A 23,869-nucleotide genomic window follows, 5' to 3' on the forward strand; every position below is an offset into this window, starting at 1 on the left:
ACATTTTATTAATTTAGTTTTCATTTAACAAATTTAAATCGCAATATTTACCCATTTTGTTATTTGGTTGTAATTTTAACAGATTTAGCTTGCAACATTTACATATTCCGTAAACATTTACATAAAATATACAAATATCGAAAGCTATATTTATTATTGTATCACTCAAAATTATGTAAAATTGATGAAAAACATTAACTACGTGATTAATTATACTTATTTTTTCACTTTCGAAATTTATAGAGACTAAATTGCTTCAATTTTTTTGAAACGGACCAATTTGCTCAATATCAAAATTGAGAGAGACTAGAGAGATATTTTTACCTTATTTTTATAGAAACGGGCCAGTTAGTTCAGTGGGCCTCAGAAATCTCAGGAGCCCCCAAATTAACACCTTTTTCCCTTTAAAACCCTAATCCTGAAACCCTAGCCCGAGAAATTACCAGCTTTGAGAGCGGCGCTGCACAGCTTCCCCAAGAACCCATCATTCTCAGATTTTCTCTCAGGTAATAATTCAATTCATTATAATATATTTTTCTTGTTACTTTTTTCGTGTGATCGTTTTCTTTAAGAATTTCCCAAGAAATTTCTGTTTCTTATATACTCTCGATTTTATTATAGAATATTTATATCGCCTTTTGTTTTAATTGTGTTTTTGTTTAGTGTTTAATAGTGAAACGATGTCCACTGTCGGAGAAGCTGCTTGCTCTTACGCTGCTCTTATTCTTTATGATGATGGCATCCCCATCACCGTATCCTTTATGCAATTAAGGGTTTATGATTTATAATTTGATATTTTTGTCGTTCCTCTGATACGATTATTGAATAAAAGGCGAAAAATTAATTATTGATGTTAAAAGAATGAGAGATTCCTGCCGATGAGGCATTGGTATAGTTGGAAAAAGCGGAGGCCTTGGGTTCTGAGTACCAAAATTTGAGATCATCATGCGTAATAATATCGTGGGGTCTTTGAGTCCCTGTTGATATGTGGGTCTTAGTCTGATATAGTCAGGATTGATCTGAATTGTTCCTGTTCTTAATCCTTTGTATTGTAATAATTTATTTTACTTTGTGGTTGTTTTGACATGTATTTGTATTTTTATACTTTAATTTTATCGTACTTGTGACCTTAGAAAAAGAATGAGAGTTTTGTCATATGAGTTCTTTTCCTTAACCATGGTTTATAGGCTGAGAAGATTTCTACACTAGTTAAAGCTGCAAATGTCTCTGTTGAATCCTACTGGCCAAGCTTGTTCGCTAAGCTTTTTGAGAAGTGCAACATTGAGGATCTCATAACCAATGTTGGAGCTGGTGGTGGTGGTGCCCCAGTAGCTGCAGCTGCACCTGTTGCTGCTGGCGGAGGAGCCGGTGCTGCTGCTCCACCTCCTGCTGAGGAAAAGAAGGAAGAACCGGAGGAAGAGAGTGATGACGATATGGGATTCAGTTTGTTTGATTAGGTGTGTTTTGGTCAATTACTAGTTATATCACATGAAGGTAGTAACGCTTTTAGAGTTGTATTGCTATTGGTATTTGCATGTTGATTAGAAATATTACGTTTTTGTTGAATGAAAGTTGACACTAAGTAGCTCTTTCTTTGTGATCTGTTTTTTTGAATCTTCCTATATATAGAAGTATTATAGATTCTAGACCAATCTTTTTCCCTTCTTTCCTTGTTTAATTCCATTGCTATGCATGCTTCGGTTCCAAATACTTCTCTGTAGGTAGTTCAGTATGCTTGGGGACATAATATCATGATTATAGATTGTTGTATCTTCCACATTAGTGTCATTGCTCATTGGTACGCAGCTCTATTTTAATTTATGCTGAAAGTTGGTTATGTGTTGCTTTGTCTATATTTCCTTTATGCAAAAACTGTATTGGTCTGTGGATCATTTAGCCGTAGCCTTTGTTCCAAAGAACATTAACTGAATCTCCTGTCATATGAGGTATGAGGTTTTCAAAACTAGATTGATGGCTGAACCGATTAGGCCACCAGACTGAATAATTGGACTAAATAAATCATGAAGTTGCAAACTTTTTCCTCCTGTCCTAACCAGTTTTGGCATTAACCGATTAAATTTTTGTCTCAAACTTTCAACCATCACTGAGCAGAATGATGAACTACCCTCCATGACATTTGATCTGAACCGATGGTGCAGACAATTTTGATTCACAAGTTATGAATTTGCGGTTACAGGAATCGAGTTTTATTTTTATTTAATTTATAATCAATTTTATTTTTTACAATGTAAAAATATTTTTCAAAAGATTTCTATTAGGGTTATTCAATTTTTTTATTTATTTTAAGAAAACTTCGAAATTTTATCAAAATATTCACAAGTCATAAAATAGGGCCTATTTTATTAACTTTTAAAAACCCAAAATTCAAAAATAGTATGAAAATTTTGAAAATTAAATTACACTGAATTGAATTATTATGAATAGTACAAATAATTCAGGTCTAGCCGGTGACATTTACTTGGCACCCAAAGTAAAGATCTAGTTGTACCCTTTTTTTTGGTTCAGAGAGGGATAAAGACATCCCTAGTGATATGTCACAGCATCAGCATCAGCTTGCAGCAAAACAGACAAAATATGAAAGATTCGTGACCACCCTTCTATCCCGTTGTATCGTCGACGGTAGTCATGGCATGCCATCAGCTATCTGATTCGTAGATCGCAACACATAACTGATCCTTACCACCCATTGACGATCAAGCAATGCAACTCACCCCACTGCCTCGCAGTAGCTCCACTGCCTCGCAGTAGCTCCACTGCCTGTAGAGAGTTCAATTCAAGCTCAATCCGTCGGCACCCTTCTTCCCAAGCTATCAGCAAACCTTCAAATGCCTCCCATAGTTAAGACACCAAAACTGGGCAGACTCCTACATCCTTAGTGTAACCCCAAAGGCAGCGACCGTTATGATCACGAGCAACGCCAACTACCACAGCTATTCTAGACAATGTATCAACCGAAGCATCCATATTCACCTTAATCCAGTCCTATGTCGGTTTGCTCCCCGTTCCAATGATGTAAGGAAGTACGACCTAAACCAAGCTGCTGCTGTAAAGCATTTGTCTGTTGAATATTCAACAAGAGATGACTACTCCACTTAATAATTCCTTCCGGCTCAACGTAATTCTCCTTGAAAATACGGCTATTCCGTCTTTACCATAAGCCCCCAACAAATTATACTAAATTGACTCTCCCAATCAGCTTGAACCTTAGGAAAACATGAGAGCTCGACATATTCACCTTTAGCCATCTCTCAGAATTTAACTCAAAGAAGTCAGTGAGCTTACCCGAGAGCCCAAAATCTGTCCAAACAACAATTGCCAGACAACACTTCCAGAGCACATGGTCAATGGCTTCTACAGGGCATCCGCAACTGTTACATCCCATCTGGACTGTAAAGCGATGCCGTGCTCTTTCTACATTAGTGAGAAGCCTTTTATTCAACACCAGCCACATGAAGGATCGAACTTGTTGCGGGCACTGAAGCTTCCACACACGTTTCTACCCATCATCAGCAATGGAAATCGTAAGCGCAACCACCTTACATGATGAACGTATATTGAAAATCCTCTTGGAACCCCATCTCCAACCCAAGGAATCCTCAACATCAGCCGCAACCACTCTTGAGATCCCACGTTGAGACAATAGCTGATTAAATCTCTCCCAAGCCCAAGTTCCATAACACTCGTCATGGATAAGACGGATGTAAAGCCAGCCGGGGCCACCTCCCTTGACCGAACATCATCAATGAGAGGATAGCCATTCGGAAGCCACCTATCAAACTAAAAATCCACCGTTTTGCCTTGCCCAAATTCCAACACAACCCTTGTTTAACTTCGTCCCTTACCCGACTAATGCCCCTCCACAGAGGTGAGCATCCATTTTTAGCAATAGAGATCCGAACCAGACCAATCCATTTGTACCTGTCTCGTAACACCTTTACCCACAAATGATCCAGATATTGAAAAAAAAAAATTTAGATGACCAAGTTTCATTAGGAAAGAATTATTAAAATCCACCATACGACGGATACCAAGACCACCCTTAACCACATCACGATAAACATTATCCCATTAAACACCTCTCCCATCTTCTGTGGTACCCCAAATAAAAATTCGAATGAGTCGCTCCATCTCCATACACACTTATTGGAACCACCATGGTTTGCATCGCATAGGTGGGAATAGAAGCCAGCACCCCTTTCGCAAGAGAAAGCGACTTTGCTCTAACCAGCAAGTTTATTACGCATTCGTTGTAGTATATATCCAAACATATCCTTGGTAACTCCCAAGTACCTACCAAGGTACTCCACTCTACAGAAGCCCAAACCGCTACTAATCTCTACCTAAACTAGCCTCGGGACGTTTTTTTGAAAAGAAGACTTTGAGTCTTTTGCCGGTTCCTCTTACAAAAATCATTAAGCATCCTGTTAATCACTGCCATCTGATTCTCATCAACCTTAGGCAATAGCACCACATCATCCACAAAGAAGAGATGACGGACCTCTCAGACTTATAAAATAATTTTAATCCATATACTTTCTTTTTAAGAATTCAGTCCCTCTACTTTTCATATTTCAAATTTAAGTCCAATTGGTTAAAATTATTTTATTAAATTCACGCTCATTATGATATTATTATTATTTATTTACATAGCTAGTGATATTATTATTTTTATTTACATAGCTAGTAAGTGAGTGTTTTTTTTTATTTCAAAATGTCATATCAATAAATTTAACAAAAAAAGTTTTAATGATGTTAAAAATTAGACTTGAATTTTAAAATCTGAAAAGTAAATGGACTAAATTCAAAATAAAAGAAGAGTACAGGGACTGATGATACATTTTAACCATTGTATTAGATTGAAACTTTGAGGACTTAATTGTAACATTTTGAAATTGAAGGATCAATTTAAAATATAAGGATAGTTTGAAGACTTTTGGTGGAATTAACCCTAGTTATTTTCAAAGCTTGAAAACAACAAAGGAGTCTAAGATCTCCGAAAAGAAGTTCACTGCCTGAAATTCTTGGTAACAATGAACGTTTTCACTTTCACTACCGGAGATTTTATAATAAAGCTGAATTTTAAAGTGTCAACGACATAGCTTTTACCCAAAATGGAAGCTGACCTCGACACGTTACTTGACTCACACTTCTCCGATTCCGACGACGATTCCAATTCAATCGTTCCTCACCGTACCATCGATGAAATCCTCAACGATTCCGATGCATCCACGTCATCTTCTTCGCCTTCATCCCCTCTCTCTTCTCATCACCGTTCCGATAACCGCCTTGCCCGGTCGAATACCGTTCCGCAAGAATTCGTGGAATTGCTAGAGGAAAGAGATGCTCTTTCAGAAGGACCGGCGGAATCGTCGAAGACTAGTCCGTTCAAGCGGATTGGTGATCCGGTTTGGAGGGTTTCGTCATCATCTTCTTCGAAACAGCTTCCGACGCTGTTTGGTGGAGTGAAATCCAATGCGAAACCAGGGGCTGCGCTCGCGGCTGCGGCTGCGGCGTCGAGGTCGGTTCCGACTCCACATGCGGCTGCTATCAAGTCGAGGAGGGCGGTAAGTGGTGGGGTTCTTCAGAGGGTTGTAGGTAGTGATGATCAGGATGTTAGCTCATTGAATGGGGAATCGATTGGGGTTAGCTCGAAATCAAGCGTTTCAGGTGAAAAATTAGAAATTGATGATTATGCTAGTGATAATAAAATGGGCGATTTTCAATCTGCTGATGCCCATCAAAATAGTGAGGCTAATGAGAGTAAAGATAAGGAAAGTGAAGCTGAGAGAGTAATTGAACGAATTGACGGCTCTTCTAAGCTTGATTTTGATGACAGCTTGAATAAAGAAGTTACAGTTTTGGGTTCGGGTGAAGTTTTAGATAATGAAATTGACCCTGTTTCTGTGTCTGAGAATTCTCTGGTTCTTGATGCCAATGATTCATATGAAAAGAGTGTTTTGTCTTTGCCTAGCGTTGATCAGGAGAGAAATATAAGTAAGGACTTGGAGAGGGTGGGTTTGGAAAGAGAGAACGTAGCAAGTGATATGCCCAGTTACGAAGATGGTGAGGAAAATGCTAGTGGTGGTGATGATAAAAGTTCAATGAGTGATATTTCAGAGCTTGTAGAGGAGAGACTGGAGCAACTAGAGAGTGAGATGATGAGTAAAAGGGTGGAAAGCAATGCACGTGCTACAATGAAGCCGCTTGAATTGGCTGAGGAGCTTGAGAAGAAACAGGCTTCTACTGGTTTGCATTGGGAGGAGGGTGCAGCTGCTCAACCCATGAGGCTTGAAGGTGTTAGGAGGGGTTCAACCACGTTGGGATACTTTGATGTTGATGCTAGCAATGTAATCACTCGGACTCTTTCATCACAGGCATTCAGGCGTGATCATGGCTCCCCTCAAGTTTTGGCAGTTCATCTGAACTTCATTGCCGTGGGAATGACTAAAGGAGTCATCATCTTAGTCCCCAGTAAATATTCCACTCATCATGCCGACAGCATGGATCCTAAGGTGCTTCAATTGCCCTATCTCTTTAATTTTTTATCTTTGGTTGCATTTCTGCAGAATTATTTGCCTTTTCAAAGTTGTTTAATTCTGCTCTTCTGGTAAAGACAAATTTAAGGGTAGGACAATATTCTTCTGAAAACACATTCTAATTCAAAACAATAAAATTTAGTATCACATTCAGGTTTGATGGATTGAAATTAGGAAGATGGGATCCTATATGATATTGTGAGTGCAATAGTGCATTATGACTAAAAAGGCATGATCCAGCTGCATAACAAGATTTAAAGAAGCATATGATTGGAATCAGAGGCTTGTTAAGTTCCTTGACATATTTTACATATCTATTTTTTTATTTGCTTGCATTCACGTGGTGAACCATAGACTGCAATTATCCGTGTTGTATTCTCCTGCAATTGAGGATTGTATGATGAACTTTGAAGCTTCAATATGCATACTTTTTTCAAACTTTCTTGAATTTGAATTTCCATTTGTTATTTATTTTTGTAAGTTAACTTTGCTGTTTTATGATGTCACATGTATTCTAGATGGTGATACTTGGTTTGCAAGGGGATCGGTCCCTTGCCCCTGTAACATCCATGTGCTTCAATCAGCCAGGAGACCTTCTCTTAGCTGGCTATGGTGATGGCCATGTCACAGTTTGGGATGTTCAGAGGGCATCAGCAACAAAAGTTATTGCTGGAGAACATAATGCACCAGTGATACATACATTATTTCTGGGGCAGGATTCTCAAGTTACTCGCCAGTTTAAAGCTGTTACAGGTGATAGTAAAGGCTTGGTGCTGTTACATGCTTTCTCAGTTGTTCCCTTGCTTAATAGGTTCTCAATCAAAACACAGGTAAAGGGCAAATAAGTCTATTTGCATCGAGGATCTACTTTTTCTAAACTTATATTCAGTTGCCACAAATGTTATACTTGTCACATTGATGATGTTCTAATATTGATTGAAATAGTGTCTTCTTGATGGACAAAAAACGGGCACCGTATTGTCAGCTTCCCCACTTCTTTTTGACGGTTCATGTGGGAGCACTTCAGTGACCTCTCAAGGGAATGTTACTTCTACTAGCAGTATTGGTAGCAAGGTGGGAGGCGTAGTTGGGGGAGATGCAGGTTGGAAACTCTTCGCTGAAGGCTCGTCTATGGCTGAAGAAGGTGTGGTCATATTTGTCACCTATCAAACTGCTCTGGTGGTATGAAGTCCAGATGATTGCCCAAATTCCATGTATCTTTGTGTTGAGGATTAAATTTGCATTCTTCTGGGAAGTTCACATTCAGCCTTTACTGAGGCCGCCATTTTTTTTTGCCTATAGGTAAGGCTTACTCCAACATTAGAAGTCTATGCGCAACTTTCTAGGCCGGATGGTGTGCGGGAGGGTTCCATGCCATACACTGCATGGACATGTATGGCGCAGCCTTGTGGATCTTCATCAGGTATAGAGTGATTAAGGTTGTTAAGTTTAAGATTAACAGCTTTCTGAGAGATGACTATGCTGCAGAAAATTCACCGACAGAAACAGCAGAGAGAACTTCGCTTCTTGCAGTTGCATGGGATCGGAAAGTTCAGGTTGCAAAATTGGTTAAATCAGACCTAAAAGTATATGGGAAATGGTCCCTTGACAGTTCAGCCATTGGTTTGGCTTGGTTGGATGATCAGGTATAGTTGTTTTGTTTGCTTAATCACATAGGCATTTTATCTTCTTCAGGATTTTATTTTGCATCTAATTTTGCCTTCATAAAACAATTTGCTAATGGAGGGTTTCATGCCTATGCAGATGATGGTGGTTCTTACAATGACAGGAAAACTCAACTTGTTTGCTAGGGATGGAACCCTGATTCACCAAACAAGTTTTGCTGTAGATGGCTTGGGAGGAGATGATCTCATTACGTATCATACTCACTTTGTTAATATCTTTGGAAACCCTGAAAAAGCTTATCATAATTGTGTATCTGTAAGAGGAGCATCTGTATATATACTAGGACCTATGCATCTTACTGTCTGCCGTCTCCTTCCATGGAAGGAACGAATTCAGGTTCTACGGAAAGCCGGTGACTGGATGGGAGCTTTGAACATGGCAATGACACTTTATGATGGTCAAGCCCATGGTGTTATTGACCTTCCTAGAAACCTGGATGCAGTGCAGGAGACCATAATGCCCTATCTTGTAGAGTTGCTTTTGTCGTATGTGGATGAAGTGTTTTCCTATATTTCTGTGGCATTAGGTAACCAAATTGGTAAGGTGGAGCAGCCAGATGACCGGGAAAGTAGAAATGGTTCCGTGCACTCAGAAATAAAAGAGCAATTCACCCGTGTTGGTGGTGTTGCTGTTGAATTTTGTGTCCATATCAGGAGGACTGACATTCTTTTTGATGAAATTTTCTCCAAATTCGTGGCTGTTCAGCAAAGAGGTATTACACACAGCTCATTCATGCGTGCAATAATTACTTCAAATTGTGTATTCTCTGTTCAATATCAAAATGGAGATCCATATTGCCAAGTCAGACAATTAATGATGTAGAATCACTATCTTTCTAGTGTAATTGTTATAATTGAAGCTGAGGAAAAGATGTCATGCCTGATATCTGATAAACTTGGCCCTGTTTTTGGTGTTCATTGCACATCCAATAGAGATAAGTTGGAGTGACTTCTTTTCCGTTACAATTATTGGAACTACTTTTAAATAACATAAATACGAATAGCATTTCATAATTCCTTATTAATTGAAAATCCTGAACCCAAATCTAACAACAAATTTTCTTGCATCTTTTTAGGGTAGAATTTCACTGAAAAGTCATTTAAGAGTTTTAATGGCTTAGGCAGAAAACTTGGGAAGATATTGAAGAGAATGATGCTTGGCTGGTTTCAATTATTGCAGATATTATTATTTTCTGTCTTGATAGAATCTCTGAACAATTTACCTTTTTATGTTCTAGATACATTTTTAGAGCTTCTGGAGCCATACATATTGAAGGACATGCTTGGATGTTTGCCTCCTGAGGTACCATTTGATGTTAAATCTGTGCTATACTTTTCACCTTATTATACATTGTAATTATACTTTCACTTTATTGGAAAGATAATGCAAGCGCTGGTAGAACATTACAGCAGCAAAGGATGGTTGCAGCGAGTTGAACAGTGTGTTCTCCATATGGATATTTCGTCCTTGGACTTCAATCAGGTTATTATATGCATTCTACAATTCCGTTTTGGTTGCTTTCTTCTTGTGGTTGTTTTCTTTTCTCAAAATTTTCATTATTTTTCCTTGTTTCTGTTGTAGGTTGTCATTTTATGTCGGGAGCATGGTTTATATGGTGCTCTGGTGTATCTTTTCAACAAAGGATTAGATGATTTCAGGGCACCTTTAGAGGAGCTGTTAGTAGTTTTACGAAATAGTCAAGGAGAAATTGCTTCTGGCCTTGGGTAAGTTAGACAGGCATGTGGATTAAGAGGGTGCACGATTTTTTTACCCGTTTTCACTTGATTGGATTCAAGATGATACTTGCTTAGTTGCATGATGTCTATTTTCTCTGGAGAGATACAAGCTATGTAACTTAGGTACCTTTTGCTGTTTACACCTTGGATGTTGGACCATTCTTAAGTCTTAACCAGGTAAGTAACCTGTCCACGTGAGCAGTCCAACCCCCGAAGCATTAAAGTGCCTCTACCTTACTCAGCTTATTTTGGCAAAGCTTGAACTAAAACAAAGGAGTCAGTGCAATGGTACATTAATTACCAGAAACTAACACTTGGGAGTACCTGTTTTAATTACTCTCTTAAGATTTCTGTTTAGTAACATGTGGAGGTGAAATGGTATGAAAGTAGTAGTGCTGACCTTGAGGTTTAGTCAGATATACTGTTGTGGCTTGCTTGTTTAATTACCTAAATAAAACAGAAGCAACGAGATATATTTGAGCAACTTCTGGCACTCTATGTTACTTCACAAGTTTATAAAATATTCTCTCTATGTTGTTTGAAAGTGAGACCCTTGTACAAATTTTAGGGAAGAACAAATTGCATTGTTTAATGGCAATATTTCTGTTCACTTTATTTAGATTAATGGTAATTTTATAATATTGTGGCATTTTAAATTCATTATAATTTAATTTTTTATTTCTTTTGGTCTTCATATTATTAGCTTTCTATCATTACTTAAAGTAGTTCATCTTATCAGGTACAGGATGCTTGTTTACTTGAAGTACTGCTTTACAGGTCTTGCTTTTCCACCAGGTAGGAGTATTGTTTTATCTAATTAGTGAAAAGATGCATTCTGTTAATTCAATTTCTCTTTTGACAATTAAAAACTAGTAAATAGAAACTTTCTTCCCTGGCTATATGAGGATCTAGAATTGGGATGATCTATAAGATAGCAATTGACCTGGACTTAATGTGGAATTTATTAGTCTAATTGCTGCTTCCTTCATTGGCATACATTTGAAATGCTGTTGAATGCATTAACTTATTGAAAATGGCATCTTATATTAACTTTTTATGTTACGTTTTGCATTTCTGAACTAGTACACACTTGTATGTGACATATCCTTTTATGATTTCATGTTTAGTCGTCAGTTAGAAATGGTTAAGGCTGATCATTTGCACAAAGTTATTCTAAGAAACATATACACCATTGATTCTGTCAGTTATCATTGAAATATCACAATTTGCCATCCTCAGGCCAAGGGACTCTTCCACCATCACGCTTGTTGTCTCTTAGGACTGAACTTCTGCAGTTTTTGTTAGAGGTTTCTGATTGTCAGGATAAAAAATTAGCTTCAACTTCGGCTTTTGAAGGGGCATACCTTAACCTGTATTATCTCTTAGAGTTGGATACTGAGGCCACTTTAGATGTTCTCAAATGTGCTTTCATAGAAGAGAAATCCCCTGAACCGGACTCCTCTTTTTCTGAATCTGGCGATGCAAATGAGGAAGCTAAAAAGGAGAAAGATTTGATGGCTGAATCTGAAACAATGTTGGTTCAGAAAACCATTGGTGCTCTGGTTCATGTTCTTGGTAAGAATACCCTTCAAACAGACGGGCTTGCAAGCTATGATGACTCTGAATTTATCGAAGCATGGCCTATAAAAAAGGACATGGGATATCTGTTTGAGTTTATCGCATGCTATGTTGCATGTGGAAGAGCTAAAATCCCAAAAACTGTTCTAAATCAGATTTTGGAATACTTGACTTCAGTAAATGACAGTTCACAAAGTGTTTCTACCATGAGTACTGAAAGATCCAAAAGAAGAGAGAAGCAATTACTGGCACTTTTGGAGGTAGTGCCAGAAACTGAATGGGACCAATCCTATGTGCTACAGTTATGTGAGAATGCATGCTTTTACCAGGTATCTTTATGGTGTTATGTCTTGAGTTTTCACTGTGAGCATAATGCAAGGGTTTAGATTTCTCTCTTTGTGTCTTCCTTAAGTTTGTCTTGTTATGTTTAGGTTTGCGCCTTAATTCATACCATCAGACATCAGTATCTTGCTGCTCTCGACAGCTATATGAAAGATGTGAAAGAGCCAATTCATGCCTTCGCATTTATCAACAACATGTTAATGCAGTTGAGCAATGGAGATTTTACTATTTTCAGATCAGCAGTCATCTCTCGAATTCCAGAGCTGGTTTATTTAAGCAGGTTATACTGGTTATGAATTCCGAAATTGTCACCTTTTCTTTTGTTTTCATCTTTAAAAGATTGTTTCTGCTGTTGTAGAAATTATTCTTCCCTTCTTGAACTTGTGCTTTTATGATCTTTTGCAGAGAGTTGACATTATTCTTAATTGTTGACCATTTTAAAGAAGAAAGTTCTCATATCCTATCTGAACTTAACTCTCATCCAAAAAGCCTTTTCCTTTACTTAAAGACGGTCATTGAGGTTCACTTATCAGGCACCTTCAACTTCTCTTGTTTAAGAGAAGAAGAGATTATAGATGTCTTGAGTGAAAAAAGGGGGAAAGAATCAGAAAAAGTCCTTAAAGCCTACTTGGAAAATTTGTCTAATTTCCCCAAGTATCTGCGACATAATCCTCTTCATGTAACTGATGATATGATTGAGCTTTATCTGGAGGTAAGTGCCTATTGACTGCAATCCTTATTTAATAGCATACAACTGCCTGACTCTCCTTGGTGTCCAATAGAACTGCATAGCTTTAAGTCACTTGTATGGCATTTTTTATTTGTTCTACCATTCATCTTTCATTTTGTATTAGCTGTCTTCCTTAAGTTTTCAGGTTCAGGGTTTATAATAATCAGAAAGGAAATTGCTTACTGAAGTAAAATATTTGTTCTTATAATATAGGTTGGCCACTTTTCCTGATCCTGCCTCCTGTTTTTCCTTTTACAGTTATTATGTCAGTTTGAACGGGATTCAGTTCTCAAGTTCTTGGAAACTTTTGATAGCTATCGAGTTGAACACTGTCTCCGCCTGTGCCAGGAACATGGAATCATAGATGCAGCTGCATTTTTATTAGAAAGGGTTGGTGATGTTGGTAGTGCTCTTTTGCTTACACTTTCTAGCCTTAATGATAAATTTACAGAGCTTGATACTGCCATCGGAAGTGTGGTCTCTAAGGTATCTTTGAGTAGATCTGGTAGCATGGAGTATTTCAACTCTGTTTTGAAAATGAAGGAGGTTTGTACCATATATCTCTAAGATCTTTTTTCTTAATGATGGAATACCTTGATGTCATTTCTGATCTTTATTGAACAGGTGAATGACATACGCAATTTATTGCAAGCCTGTATTGAATTATGCCAACGGAATACCCCTCGTTTGAATCCAGAAGAGTCTGAGATGCTTTGGTTTAGATTACTTGACTCGTAAGTCCAACATATTCATAGATTTGCTTTTCTTCAAAATTTAAACCTCATACTTTTATGTTTTTCAATGTTCTGCTAAGTTTTGATAAACGAGGTGTGTAAAACCATGGGCTGCTTTAGATAACTAAAAATCCATCATTTATTTTTGTATCTTCCTTATTTGAATTTGAAACTCATTTATTTTGGCACAAGACATGATACCATAATTGTTACAGTTAAAAGTTGAATGAAGATACCATTGTGTGTGATATGATGAGTACGTCTGTGGTGAAATCCTCCAAATGATTAAAGAGTACATCTATAATGAAATACCTTAAAATGATTAAAGAGTACATATATGCTTATCATCCTCTGAATTTCAATGCAGATTTTGTGAACCTTTGATGGGTTCGTACTGCAATGATAGGGTATCTGAAAAGGAAAATCATGCGGGACTGGTTGGGTCATTGGGCTCTCAAGATGAAGAAGAATGCATGATCAAGTGGAGGATACCTAAATCTCACAAAGGTGGTCATATATTGAGGAAATTGTTCTCTCAATTCATCAAAGAGATTGTTGAGGGAATGATAGGATATGTTCATCTTCCAACTATTATGTCAAAACTACTATCTGATAATGTCGGCCAGGAATTTGGAGATTTTAAGCTTACCATATTGGGAATGCTCGGAACTTATGGCTTTGAAAGAAGAATTCTGGTATGTTCGTTCGTTTTGAATATAAAGATTAGTTTATATACTTGTAAACGTTATTCTCCTGATGTTTCCAGTTTATTGTTAGAACTAACTCGAGAACCTTTACCTGCATTGCAAACCTCAATACTTTGAGTTTAGTCCCACAGCTGATGCTATAAATCTAGAATTCGGCTCTTCTAAAAGAAAAACTATGATTCTGTTGGCATGTTGTATGTACTACACCAGTATACATCACTAGGCAACAAAAATGCAGCAAGGCTTTATTTCTGAATTATCATTTTACTTCAGTATAGTAACTGTGCCCTACCCTTCTCTTTTAAGTTACATTTGGTTGCAACTCGGGGTTCTCCTCTTTCAGTAATACTTTGCCATGAATCATTTTAATATTAAAATCTTGGGTGAATCTTAGTTGTTGCTTTTTTCCTTTTTTTCTGTTAAATTTCAGGATACTGCAAAATCTTTGATTGAGGATGACACATTTTACACAATGAGCTTACTGAAGAAGGGAGCTTCTCATGGATATGCACCTCGAAGTTTATTATGTTGTATATGCAACAGCCTTCTTACCAAGACCTCTTCTAGCTTTCGTGTTCGGGTTTTCAGTTGTGGTCACGCAACTCATATTCAATGTGAGCTTCTGGAAAACGAGTCATCAACTAGAGGCTTGTCATCTGGATGCCCTGTTTGTTTGCCCAAGAAAAACACTCACAGATCTAGAAGTAAATCCGCTCTTACAGAGAATGGTTTAGTTAGTTCGTTGCCCTCAAGATCCCAACCAGCACAAGGATCAACATTACACCCTCACGAAAATGACGCACTAGATAACTCTTACGGCCTTCAACAAATATCGCGGGTAAATCTATATCTCTGCTTATCATATCTGATTACTACTTTACTAAAGCACTTACATATAATTCAATTTGGGGTTTTTTCAGTTTGAAATTTTAAGTAACCTTCAAAAAGACCAGAGATTAGCCCAGATAGAAAATTTACCACAGTTGAGGCTTGCACCGCCGGCGATTTATCACGAAAAAGTGAAGAAAGGAAGTGGAGTATTAGCAGCAGGGGAAAGCAGCAGTCAAGTGGGTGGAATCCAAAAACCAAACAGAAACAAGCAACTCAAGGATCTAAAATTAAAGGGATCATCTCTCAGATTCCCACTAAAATCAAGTATTTTTGGTGAGTTCAGTTCAGTTAAATTACTTTTCCGGTTGCTCTCTATTTCAATATCGAGCAAATTGGAGCAATTTAATCCCTCTTGAGAGAGGCCAGAAAGGTCTTTTTTACCGATACCATCCGTCTTGTTTTTTAACCTTGGGGGAATTTGTTTTGCAGGCAAGGAGAAAACAAGCAAACCATAGGAGAGGATTGGCACGGTAAAGTATACTGTAGATGAACAGACACACAAAAAGAAAAAGATTTAATTTAAGATGCATGATGATTTTGAGGTTTTGATTTTGTTAAATCCGTGTTGGAATAAAATTTTCATAGAAATATTCATGGGATTCTCTTGGCTATCAATTTTCATAGGAAGCATTGGTCACATCATGCTTGGCTCTTTGGCTGCCAATAACTTATTATTCCTTAATAGAAGATAAATTCAGTTTGAAGGAACAAAACATAACCATATTTGAACATCAATTTAATTTAATTGTGGAAAGGAATTTGTCTAGTTCAAATTAGAATTAGTTAGACCCTAGAATTAATTCTATTTGAATTTGAATCTAACTCAAATTAAAATTGGTTGGAGCTTAGTTAATTTTAACTTGAAACAATTGAAAAACAATTTGACTAATAATGAAGTATACCACACTTGATTCGATCCAATCGTCGTATTCCAAATGTGAGATAATAGCGGCTACAGATTAAATTCAACATTCAAAAGAAGAATCATATAAACAAATTAAGTTTAATCATGTATTTAACAAAATAAATGAATTTTAAGACTTAAATATATCATTATTTTAAATTCGGGTTCTAGTTAGCTTAAAAAAGCTCTCGTGAATTGCTAGTAACAAATAAGGGATCAAAATGATAAAAGACCTATAATGGAATCGGGTCGTGACATTGAAGAATGTATGTCATGACACTAAGGATATCTAACTTCTAGTGTCGCGACTTTACTAAGGAATGTCGTGATTTTAAAAACAACAGTTTGATGTCACGGCTTCAATAAAGGAATGTCGCGACTTTGAAGACAGTGATTTGATGTCACGACTTCAGTCGGAGAATATTGTGACTGAGGAAAATTACTCAAAAATGGCTTATTTCTTACAAAATTACTAAACACCAATCCCATTTGGTCAAAAATGATCCCAAACAACACCTTAATTAAGACCAACTTATGAGACTCAAAAGATCATATTTAAAACATCATACATACTTATTTCAATACATACACCCTAATCACTTACATACTTGATAAATACTAAACTTTCCCACCATCTAGTTAATTTGAAAAGTAAGAAACTAATCATCCAATTAACTTATTACCACATTTCAACTTCATAACATATCAAATAAACCTGTGCACAAGAGGATCATAGGGCTTATAATAGCAAAAGGATTTAATCAACAATATAGAACAAAGAACTAGACATTTTCTAGGTCCATCATGACAAGATTAAGCTTAACCCTTATATACTTGAGTTTGACCAGTACTTACAAAAGACCCACAACATTTGGTACAAAAATAAGCATACTTTTGTCACCTTATGGATAGTGTAGCATCCGCTCAAAGCAGGCTTCGAGGTTCCAAAAGTTGGGAATCTATGCGTAAAGAAATAACACTAAGTAAGCACTCAATGCATAGTAAGTTCAAATAGAATTCATGATACTTACCTTAATCTTAGGTGAGCATATTAAATACCAAGTGAACTAAGCACAATCTAATTAAACAAAACACATAACATTACAAGACAAGGTAAGCATAATTAAACATATATAATCAAGTATCAAAAATCATAATCACAATCAAAAGCATCAAAGAACCATACATTTCTTACGTGATCATATAATTCTCAACTCCTTCCAACAAACTATTCTTCTATACCATAATAATTATATTTTCAAAAGTTCATGACATATCAATTTCTTTTTTCATTCCTTAATTTCATTTTCAATTTAACGATTAGCCTATTACAACCTTAATAAAAATAAACTTAGACACGGGGTGAATTACACCACACCAAGATAGCTCAAAAGAGCATGAACTACACTACACCAAAGCATCTGAGTGCAAAGCCCGTAGGCAACAAATACATATACATATGAAAACGTATTCACCACCACACCAAAGTCTCCGTAGACGCAAGGCATATCCGATGATCCGCAACAAATGCTGAATTCTACAATGATATAACTTAGTCTCCGTATTTCCATCAAAACCCATAAAGAAATGTGCATACGACCATATTGACATGCCCACTGTATCCTAGTCGTTCTATCAAGTTTACGTGAGTGTTTACCATTTACGAACCTATACAAGTTTTGACAATTACGTGACTCATTCCATAATGCATAGATTACAAGCCATAGCTTAATACAGAATACACATCTCTCATGTAACTCATAAAAACATCATTAGCCATTTCTTTTGACTCATTTCAATAAGTACATCACTTTGCATAAATACATGATTTCCATCCCACTAATCAAATGATATTCATTCTACTTATTCACCAACTTATATTCATTCATTAGTGTCTTGTTGCCAAGAATGTTAAGTTCATTGAATACTCAACATGTTATATAGTTAGCAACATTATAAACATGATGACACATACCAACACACGTAACTATCAAAGAAAGATAGTGAATTCCATGAGAACTTACCTTTCAAATCACAAAATGAGTAGATATCATTCAAGGCTTAATCAACAATTTTATCGTTTCCTCTGCTTGCTCTGACACCCTCCAATTCTTTCTCTAATAAATCATACAAATCTATAATTAACACCATAATTTAACAACTAATAGTCACTCAATGATGATTCAAATAAATGATAATGTCATGGAATGCAAAATCTCTTAATAACCGTTCGGACCTGTTATCCAAAATTTCTCATATCTTTCAACTTTCTCAATCAAATTGAAACCTAATTTCGTAATTTTTCTCCAAGGACCTTGATCTATTATTGTATACTAATTAATTATATAACTTTTATCTCTTACAATTAGATCCCTAGTAATACAAAAAAGAAGTTCTTTAGCAATTACTTAAATTAACTTAATCACAACTTTACCCACTACATTGCTAACAAGATTTTCACCTAATTTAAATTTAATCAACCAAGTAATTCATAAATTTAACTCAATTTTTATACTCCCTTCAATGATAACTTGAATAACTTTTAACAATTGAAAATTTTAACTTATAGATCAACTTTACTATGCTAAATAGATTAAAAATCCATATAAATTTTAGAAGGAAAGTTTACCTTGACCAATTTTGACCGATTATAGAGGATGAACTTAAACCTTCTTTTCATGATAAAAATGCTATCTTCTCTCCACTTTCACATTTATTTGATTTAGTTTAATATAATATAATAATGCATTTAATCACTATAGTCTTTTAAGATAGTGCAAAATGATGGCTTTTATTAATTCAAAACATTAGCCATAATTAAATATGGGCAAATTTCCCTTTTGACCCTTGGTTTAATCGTATCCTAAAGACTTGATGAAATTCTCAATTTGTCACTTACAACTTAGTCCTTGTATTATATTAGATATTGTGCTTAATTAATCACTAACTAAATTAAAAATTTTAGAACTAACTCGACTTAGATCTCAAAATCAAATTTTTTGATATTATCGAAAGATGAGTCGTTACAAATTATCTGACTTTAAAATGGTTGGACTTCTAAATAATTTGGAATCAAAATTTTAACTCGAAAGAATTCAAACATAAAATTAATCAAAAAATTAAATTAAAATTAAAATTTTAAAATCCGAAGGATTCTATTTGTCTACGTACAAAGGGACGCAATTGGAAAGATAGTAGACCAAATCAAAACCTAATTTTACCAAACCCAAATTTTCCCATAGCAAACCATATGGTTAACAGCCAAAACCTCCCTAAAACAAGAAAATATAAGCAACAAAAATCTATTATTGAATTTTTTGGGTGTGTTTACAATTAATGTATGTCATTAAGTCATCATCACCTAAATACCAACATCCTTCCAACGCTCTCTGCGACCATTCCCACGCCCTTTCCCCTTGTTTTCTCCGCCCCTATTGTTTCTTTCCTCTCTTTTATATTCTACTCCCCACTTTCTCTTCCTTCTTCACCTCCCATTTTCTCTCCTTTTCCTTCTTCCCTCCCCACTAGGAAGAAAATGGCTACAGCTTTCTCACCTTCCAAGTTTGCCGCCCAACCATTCCCTCTCAACACCACTTCTCAAAACAACCCTCTTACAATCCCCACTACCGCCTCACCCTTCCTCGGATCTACCCGCAAACTCATCCGCCTCAGTTCTTCTTCCAATTTGAATATTCGCCGTCGATCTGGGACCGTCGTCGCCGTCTCCGATGTCGTCAAGGAAAACAAATCCAAATCTACCCTCAATCTGGTAACAACCCCATTTTTACTTTCTTTATGTTAATCTCTTTCATACCAAATCTGTGGGTTTATTTATTTATTTATTTTATGTTTAAATTTTTTTTCTTTTTTTAAATTTTAGTTAATTACAAAAGAGGAAGGGTTGGAATTATACGAAGATATGGTATTAGGAAGAGCGTTTGAAGATATGTGTGCTCAGATGTATTACAGAGGCAAAATGTTTGGTTTCGTTCATCTTTACAATGGCCAAGAAGCTATTTCAACTGGTTTCATTAAGCTCTTAAAGCAGCAAGATTCCGTCGTCAGTACTTACCGTGATCACGTGCACGCCTTAAGCAAAGGCGTCTCTGCACGTGCTGTCATGAGTGAGCTCTTCGGTAAGACCACCGGCTGCTGCCGTGGCCAAGGTGGATCGATGCATATGTTCTCGAGGGAGCACAATGTGCTCGGCGGGTTCGCTTTTATTGGTGAAGGGATCCCTGTTGCCACCGGTGCGGCTTTTACATCCAAGTATAAGAGGGAGGTTTTGAAAGAAGCGGATTGCGATCACGTCACTTTGGCATTTTTCGGGGATGGGACTTGTAACAATGGACAGTTCTTTGAGTGTTTGAATATGGCAGCGTTGTGGAAATTGCCCATCGTGTTTGTTGTTGAGAACAATTTGTGGGCTATTGGGATGTCTCATTTGAGGGCTACTTCTGATCCTCAGATTTATAAGAAAGGACCGGCGTTCGGGATGCCGGGTGTTCATGTGAATGGGATGGATGTATTGAAAGTGAGGGAAGTGGCTAAGGAAGCAATTGGCAGAGCTAGGAGAGGAGAAGGTCCAACATTGGTGGAATGTGAGACATATAGGTTTAGAGGACATTCATTGGCTGACCCTGATGAGCTTCGTGACCCTGGTAAGCCTTTCATCATCTTTGCTTATTTGTTATTGCTAGGGCTATTGTTACATTGACAAAACAAGAACAAGTTGCATCCATGTGTTTTGTGCTAGTCCTAAAATAGTCTTAAAGTTGAACTGATTAACTCTGTGTTCCATGGAAATATGTTTGTTATATTATGCTTGAAATTAAAGTGTGGGGACTGAAAGATAAAATGATTCAATTTCTTGGTTCTTGTTTGGCAGCTGAGAAAGCTCACTATGCTGCCAGAGATCCCATCACAGCACTGAAAAAATACCTCATTGAGAACAGTCTGGCCAGTGAAGCAGACTTGAAGGCTATAGATAAAAAGATTGATGAGGTGGTAGAGGAAGCCGTGGAGTTTGCAGACGAAAGCCCTGTTCCTCCTCGAAGCCAGCTGCTCGAAAATGTATTTGCAGATCCAAAAGGTTTTGGAATCGGACCTGATGGCCAATATAGATGTGAGGACCCAAAGTTCACTGAAGGCACTGCTCAGGTCTAAGCTTTCAAAATAGGAGGTTGATCAAAACTATTTTTGTCAACTTATTTATTATTTCATGGTCACATATGTTTAGTTTGTGGTAGCAGTCACGCGTTCACTTGATTTTAGTGTTTATTGTGTACCAAGTATTGTGTCCTTTAGGTTGCCTATCCATATGAAATTTTGGGTTCGTGACATACTTTCCATTTGTTATTTTGGATAAATTGCTTTGAATGGCAAACCCCAAAGCTTGGTAGGCTCTATTTCCTGCCATGCTCATAGTTTGATGGTCTTCATATTTTTCTTGTATACATTTTGCAAGTTGGGACCATTTTCAATTGCAACACCAGAATGAATTAGGCCCAATTTTCAATTGCAAATAGGTAATGATTTTACAAATAAAATTGCTCGAAGAAACGCTTTGCAACTGCCACCAACCACCTTGATACCCGGCAAAAAGGCCGGTGGACCATGGAAACACTTCTTCAAGACTGTAATAAAGTGAACCTTTATTGAAACAAACAGCTTGCAGCCATTGAAGCTTTTCTTTATGATGGCTTTTATGTGGCTCCAAATATCAGAAAGTAGATGGCATCTCTGCATCAGCAGCCTCCCTTTAAAGGGTGGGGAGGCAGACACCCAATCATCCAAATTACCTGCAATCACCACACTATACCAATATCAAGCCACCAGAAGCAATAAAATGTCTTTATATTGGTGAAAGTACATGTCAAGTCTCTATTATAGGATTTGGATCAAATGAGTCCTCTATTATTAAATGTATTAATCTAATCCCTTGAATATTAAAAAGAATAAAATAAAGTTAAAGTGCAACAAAGTAAACATTTAATATTTAAAAAATTTCAACCGTTACTAATACAAGGACTAAATGACATTTTTTAAATGATATTTGTCAATTCTATCGAAATTTGGTCTTATTTAATTCTTTTTAATAATACAGGAACTAATTTGATTCATTTAATAGTAGAGGAACTAATTTGATCTTATATAAACAGAACTGCCAGGTACATTCACCCTTTATAATTGCTATATCCAATGGTTTTGAATTGCTTCAACAAGTTTGCTCAAAATACTAACCAAAAATATAACTAGGTGCTTATGTTCCCGTCCTTGGAAACAAATCATCCTAACAAGAGCTCAATCTTACTTAAACATTGTGCTAAGAAAATACTGAAAAACAGACAGACACATACCTGGATTAACACCTCAACAATCCAGGACACCAGGGAACATATATAGCCAATGAAATCTGCATTATCTGTAGTAATATACAATGTCACTTTGATCTATTTCTTATTTTCCTAATCAAGTAATTCTCCAATCCAATGCCTGCCTCTACTATTCTTGTGTCTCTTTTAATTTCTACCTTCATAACCTCTTCTAAAATCTCCTCCATTTTCTCTGTTTCATAATCTTCACAGATTGTAGGAACTATCGTTCCCCAAGTATCCGTATGTGGTACTACCCGGAGCTCAAGCATTTCCCCTAGCACTTCAGTAGCTGCATCAATCTTACCAACACTGCAAAACCCTTTGATTAAAGCATGAGAAACCGAAAAATGTGGCGAAAACCCTTTTGACAACATTTCCTCCATATACTTTTTAGCCTCATCAAACATCCCTTGATCACATAACCCTCCAACCAAAGTCCTATAAGAAACCAAATTAGGCAAACACCCATTTGAAGGCATATCCTCAAGAACCTTAACAGCATCCATAGCTCTTCCTTCTCTACAAAAACCCAATATAACAGTATTATAATGCACAATGTCAGGGTTACACCCTTTAACTTTCATTCTACAAAGAAGCTTATAAGCTTCTCTAAGCTTCTTCTTCCTACACAAACTATTCAACAAAGTAGAATAACTCAATGAATCCGGTTCGAATCCTTTATTCAACATATCTTCTAACAAATCTACAGCTCTATTCACTTGACTCTTCCTGCATAGCCCTTGCATTAATATCCTATAAGACTCGACATCAGGCATAACGTCTCTTTCAAACATTTTGTTGAACAGTTTGTACGCAATACTCAAATCCCCGTTCAAACAAAAAGCACCCATCAAAATGTTGTAAGATTTGGTATTGGGGAAAACACCGTATTTATGGGCAGTCTTGAAAAGGTCGAAAGCAGGCATGATGAAGTTACGATGAGAAACAAGCAGCTCGAGGATACGATTTAAGTGTCTGGGTAAAGGCTTAACGTTGAATTCAAGCATTTTGTAGAACACACTGAGAGCTTTCTCGGGTAAATCAGCTTCGGCGTAGATTTTGATCAGGTAAGAAAAGAGAGTCGGGGTTACCCGATATTGATCGGATTTGAGACGAACGAGAAGGTCGTCGACAAGAGAGAAGTGCTTGGAACGGCCGAGTTTGAGAATGAGGACGAGGAAGGAAGAGTAAGAGTGACGAAAACCGGGTTGGGTGGTGGCGATATCAAAGATTTCTTTAGCGAGGAGAGGGTCGGACTGGGCGGATATCAGTTTCAGGACTCGCGTAGGGGAAGCTATTGGCGACGGCGACGGTTGCCGCTGATTGGGCGGTGGATTCGGAGATGAGGAGTAGAACAAGAGGAATGAAGGGTATATGAGGGAGGTGAGTGAACGAGGAACAGTTGTTACAGTTTTGGAGGAACGTAAGAAACATTGAAGCATTGTTTAGTTGTTTGGTTTTTGTCAGCGAGACCATTGATACCAGCTCAATACATACACTTAACTAGACCTGTCATGGGAAAAAATTTTCGGCCCGCCTATATGGGCCTGAAATTTTGCCCAGGCCCGGCCCGGAAAAATATCATAAGCCCGAGTCCGTCTCGGCCCGGCCTATTTTTAAAATAAAC

At 37.0% G+C, this 23,869-nt stretch overlaps 4 protein-coding genes and 1 long non-coding RNA gene across 7 annotated transcripts; 3 read left to right on the top strand and 2 right to left on the bottom strand.

Moving 5' to 3' along the window:
• The first annotated feature begins 357 nt into the window (after positions 1 to 357).
• Positions 358 to 1,600, top strand: LOC107945881 (60S acidic ribosomal protein P1). 2 transcript variants are annotated; one of them, XM_016880033.2, is made up of 3 exons: positions 358 to 506; positions 664 to 752; positions 1,188 to 1,600. In XM_016880033.2, the coding sequence occupies exons 2-3, from the start codon at positions 681 to 683 to the stop codon at positions 1,455 to 1,457; spliced, it is 342 nt and encodes a 113-aa protein (XP_016735522.1). In that variant the 5' UTR covers positions 358 to 506; positions 664 to 680; the 3' UTR covers positions 1,458 to 1,600. The 2 variants fall into 2 exon arrangements, with proteins under 2 accessions (XP_016735522.1, XP_016735523.1); XM_016880034.2 differs by having other exon boundaries at positions 364 to 506; positions 674 to 752.
• A 3,366-nt stretch (positions 1,601 to 4,966) lies between these two features.
• On the top strand, positions 4,967 to 15,598 carry LOC107945880 (vacuolar protein sorting-associated protein 8 homolog). The gene is made up of 19 exons (XM_016880032.2): positions 4,967 to 6,533; positions 7,076 to 7,387; positions 7,503 to 7,739; positions 7,860 to 7,980; positions 8,046 to 8,203; positions 8,322 to 8,955; positions 9,481 to 9,545; positions 9,624 to 9,725; positions 9,825 to 9,967; positions 10,719 to 10,774; positions 11,219 to 11,886; positions 11,989 to 12,179; positions 12,305 to 12,611; positions 12,888 to 13,175; positions 13,254 to 13,363; positions 13,731 to 14,058; positions 14,501 to 14,908; positions 14,991 to 15,234; positions 15,391 to 15,598. Exons 1-19 carry the CDS (start codon positions 5,133 to 5,135, stop codon positions 15,414 to 15,416), a joined length of 5,799 nt encoding a protein of 1,932 aa, XP_016735521.1. The 5' UTR covers positions 4,967 to 5,132; the 3' UTR covers positions 15,417 to 15,598.
• Positions 15,599 to 16,593: 995 nt separating this feature from the next.
• On the bottom strand, positions 16,594 to 18,611 carry LOC107947529 (uncharacterized). The gene is made up of 3 exons (XR_001697156.2): positions 18,495 to 18,611; positions 17,890 to 17,982; positions 16,594 to 16,824 (listed from the first exon to the last, which is right to left on the bottom strand). It is a non-coding gene; the product is annotated as an uncharacterized lncRNA (long non-coding RNA).
• Positions 18,612 to 19,050: 439 nt separating this feature from the next.
• On the top strand, positions 19,051 to 21,306 carry LOC107945879 (pyruvate dehydrogenase E1 component subunit alpha-3, chloroplastic). The gene is made up of 3 exons (XM_016880031.2): positions 19,051 to 19,634; positions 19,746 to 20,526; positions 20,754 to 21,306. The coding sequence occupies exons 1-3, from the start codon at positions 19,206 to 19,208 to the stop codon at positions 21,029 to 21,031; spliced, it is 1,488 nt and encodes a 495-aa protein (XP_016735520.2). The 5' UTR covers positions 19,051 to 19,205; the 3' UTR covers positions 21,032 to 21,306.
• Positions 21,235 to 23,732, bottom strand: LOC107942833 (pentatricopeptide repeat-containing protein At4g01400, mitochondrial). 2 transcript variants are annotated; one of them, XM_041106741.1, is made up of 2 exons: positions 22,225 to 23,732; positions 21,235 to 21,666 (listed from the first exon to the last, which is right to left on the bottom strand). In XM_041106741.1, exon 1 carries the CDS (start codon positions 23,682 to 23,684, stop codon positions 22,308 to 22,310), a length of 1,377 nt encoding a protein of 458 aa, XP_040962675.1. In that variant the 5' UTR covers positions 23,685 to 23,732; the 3' UTR covers positions 21,235 to 21,666; positions 22,225 to 22,307. The 2 variants fall into 2 exon arrangements, with proteins under 2 accessions (XP_040962675.1, XP_016732047.2); XM_016876558.2 differs by having other exon boundaries at positions 21,235 to 21,680; positions 22,225 to 23,724.
• Between the last annotated feature and the right edge of the window lie 137 nt (positions 23,733 to 23,869).

This window comes from Gossypium hirsutum, chromosome D12, assembly GCF_007990345.1.
Source record: "Gossypium hirsutum isolate 1008001.06 chromosome D12, Gossypium_hirsutum_v2.1, whole genome shotgun sequence".
NCBI lineage: Eukaryota > Viridiplantae > Streptophyta > Magnoliopsida > Malvales > Malvaceae > Gossypium > Gossypium hirsutum.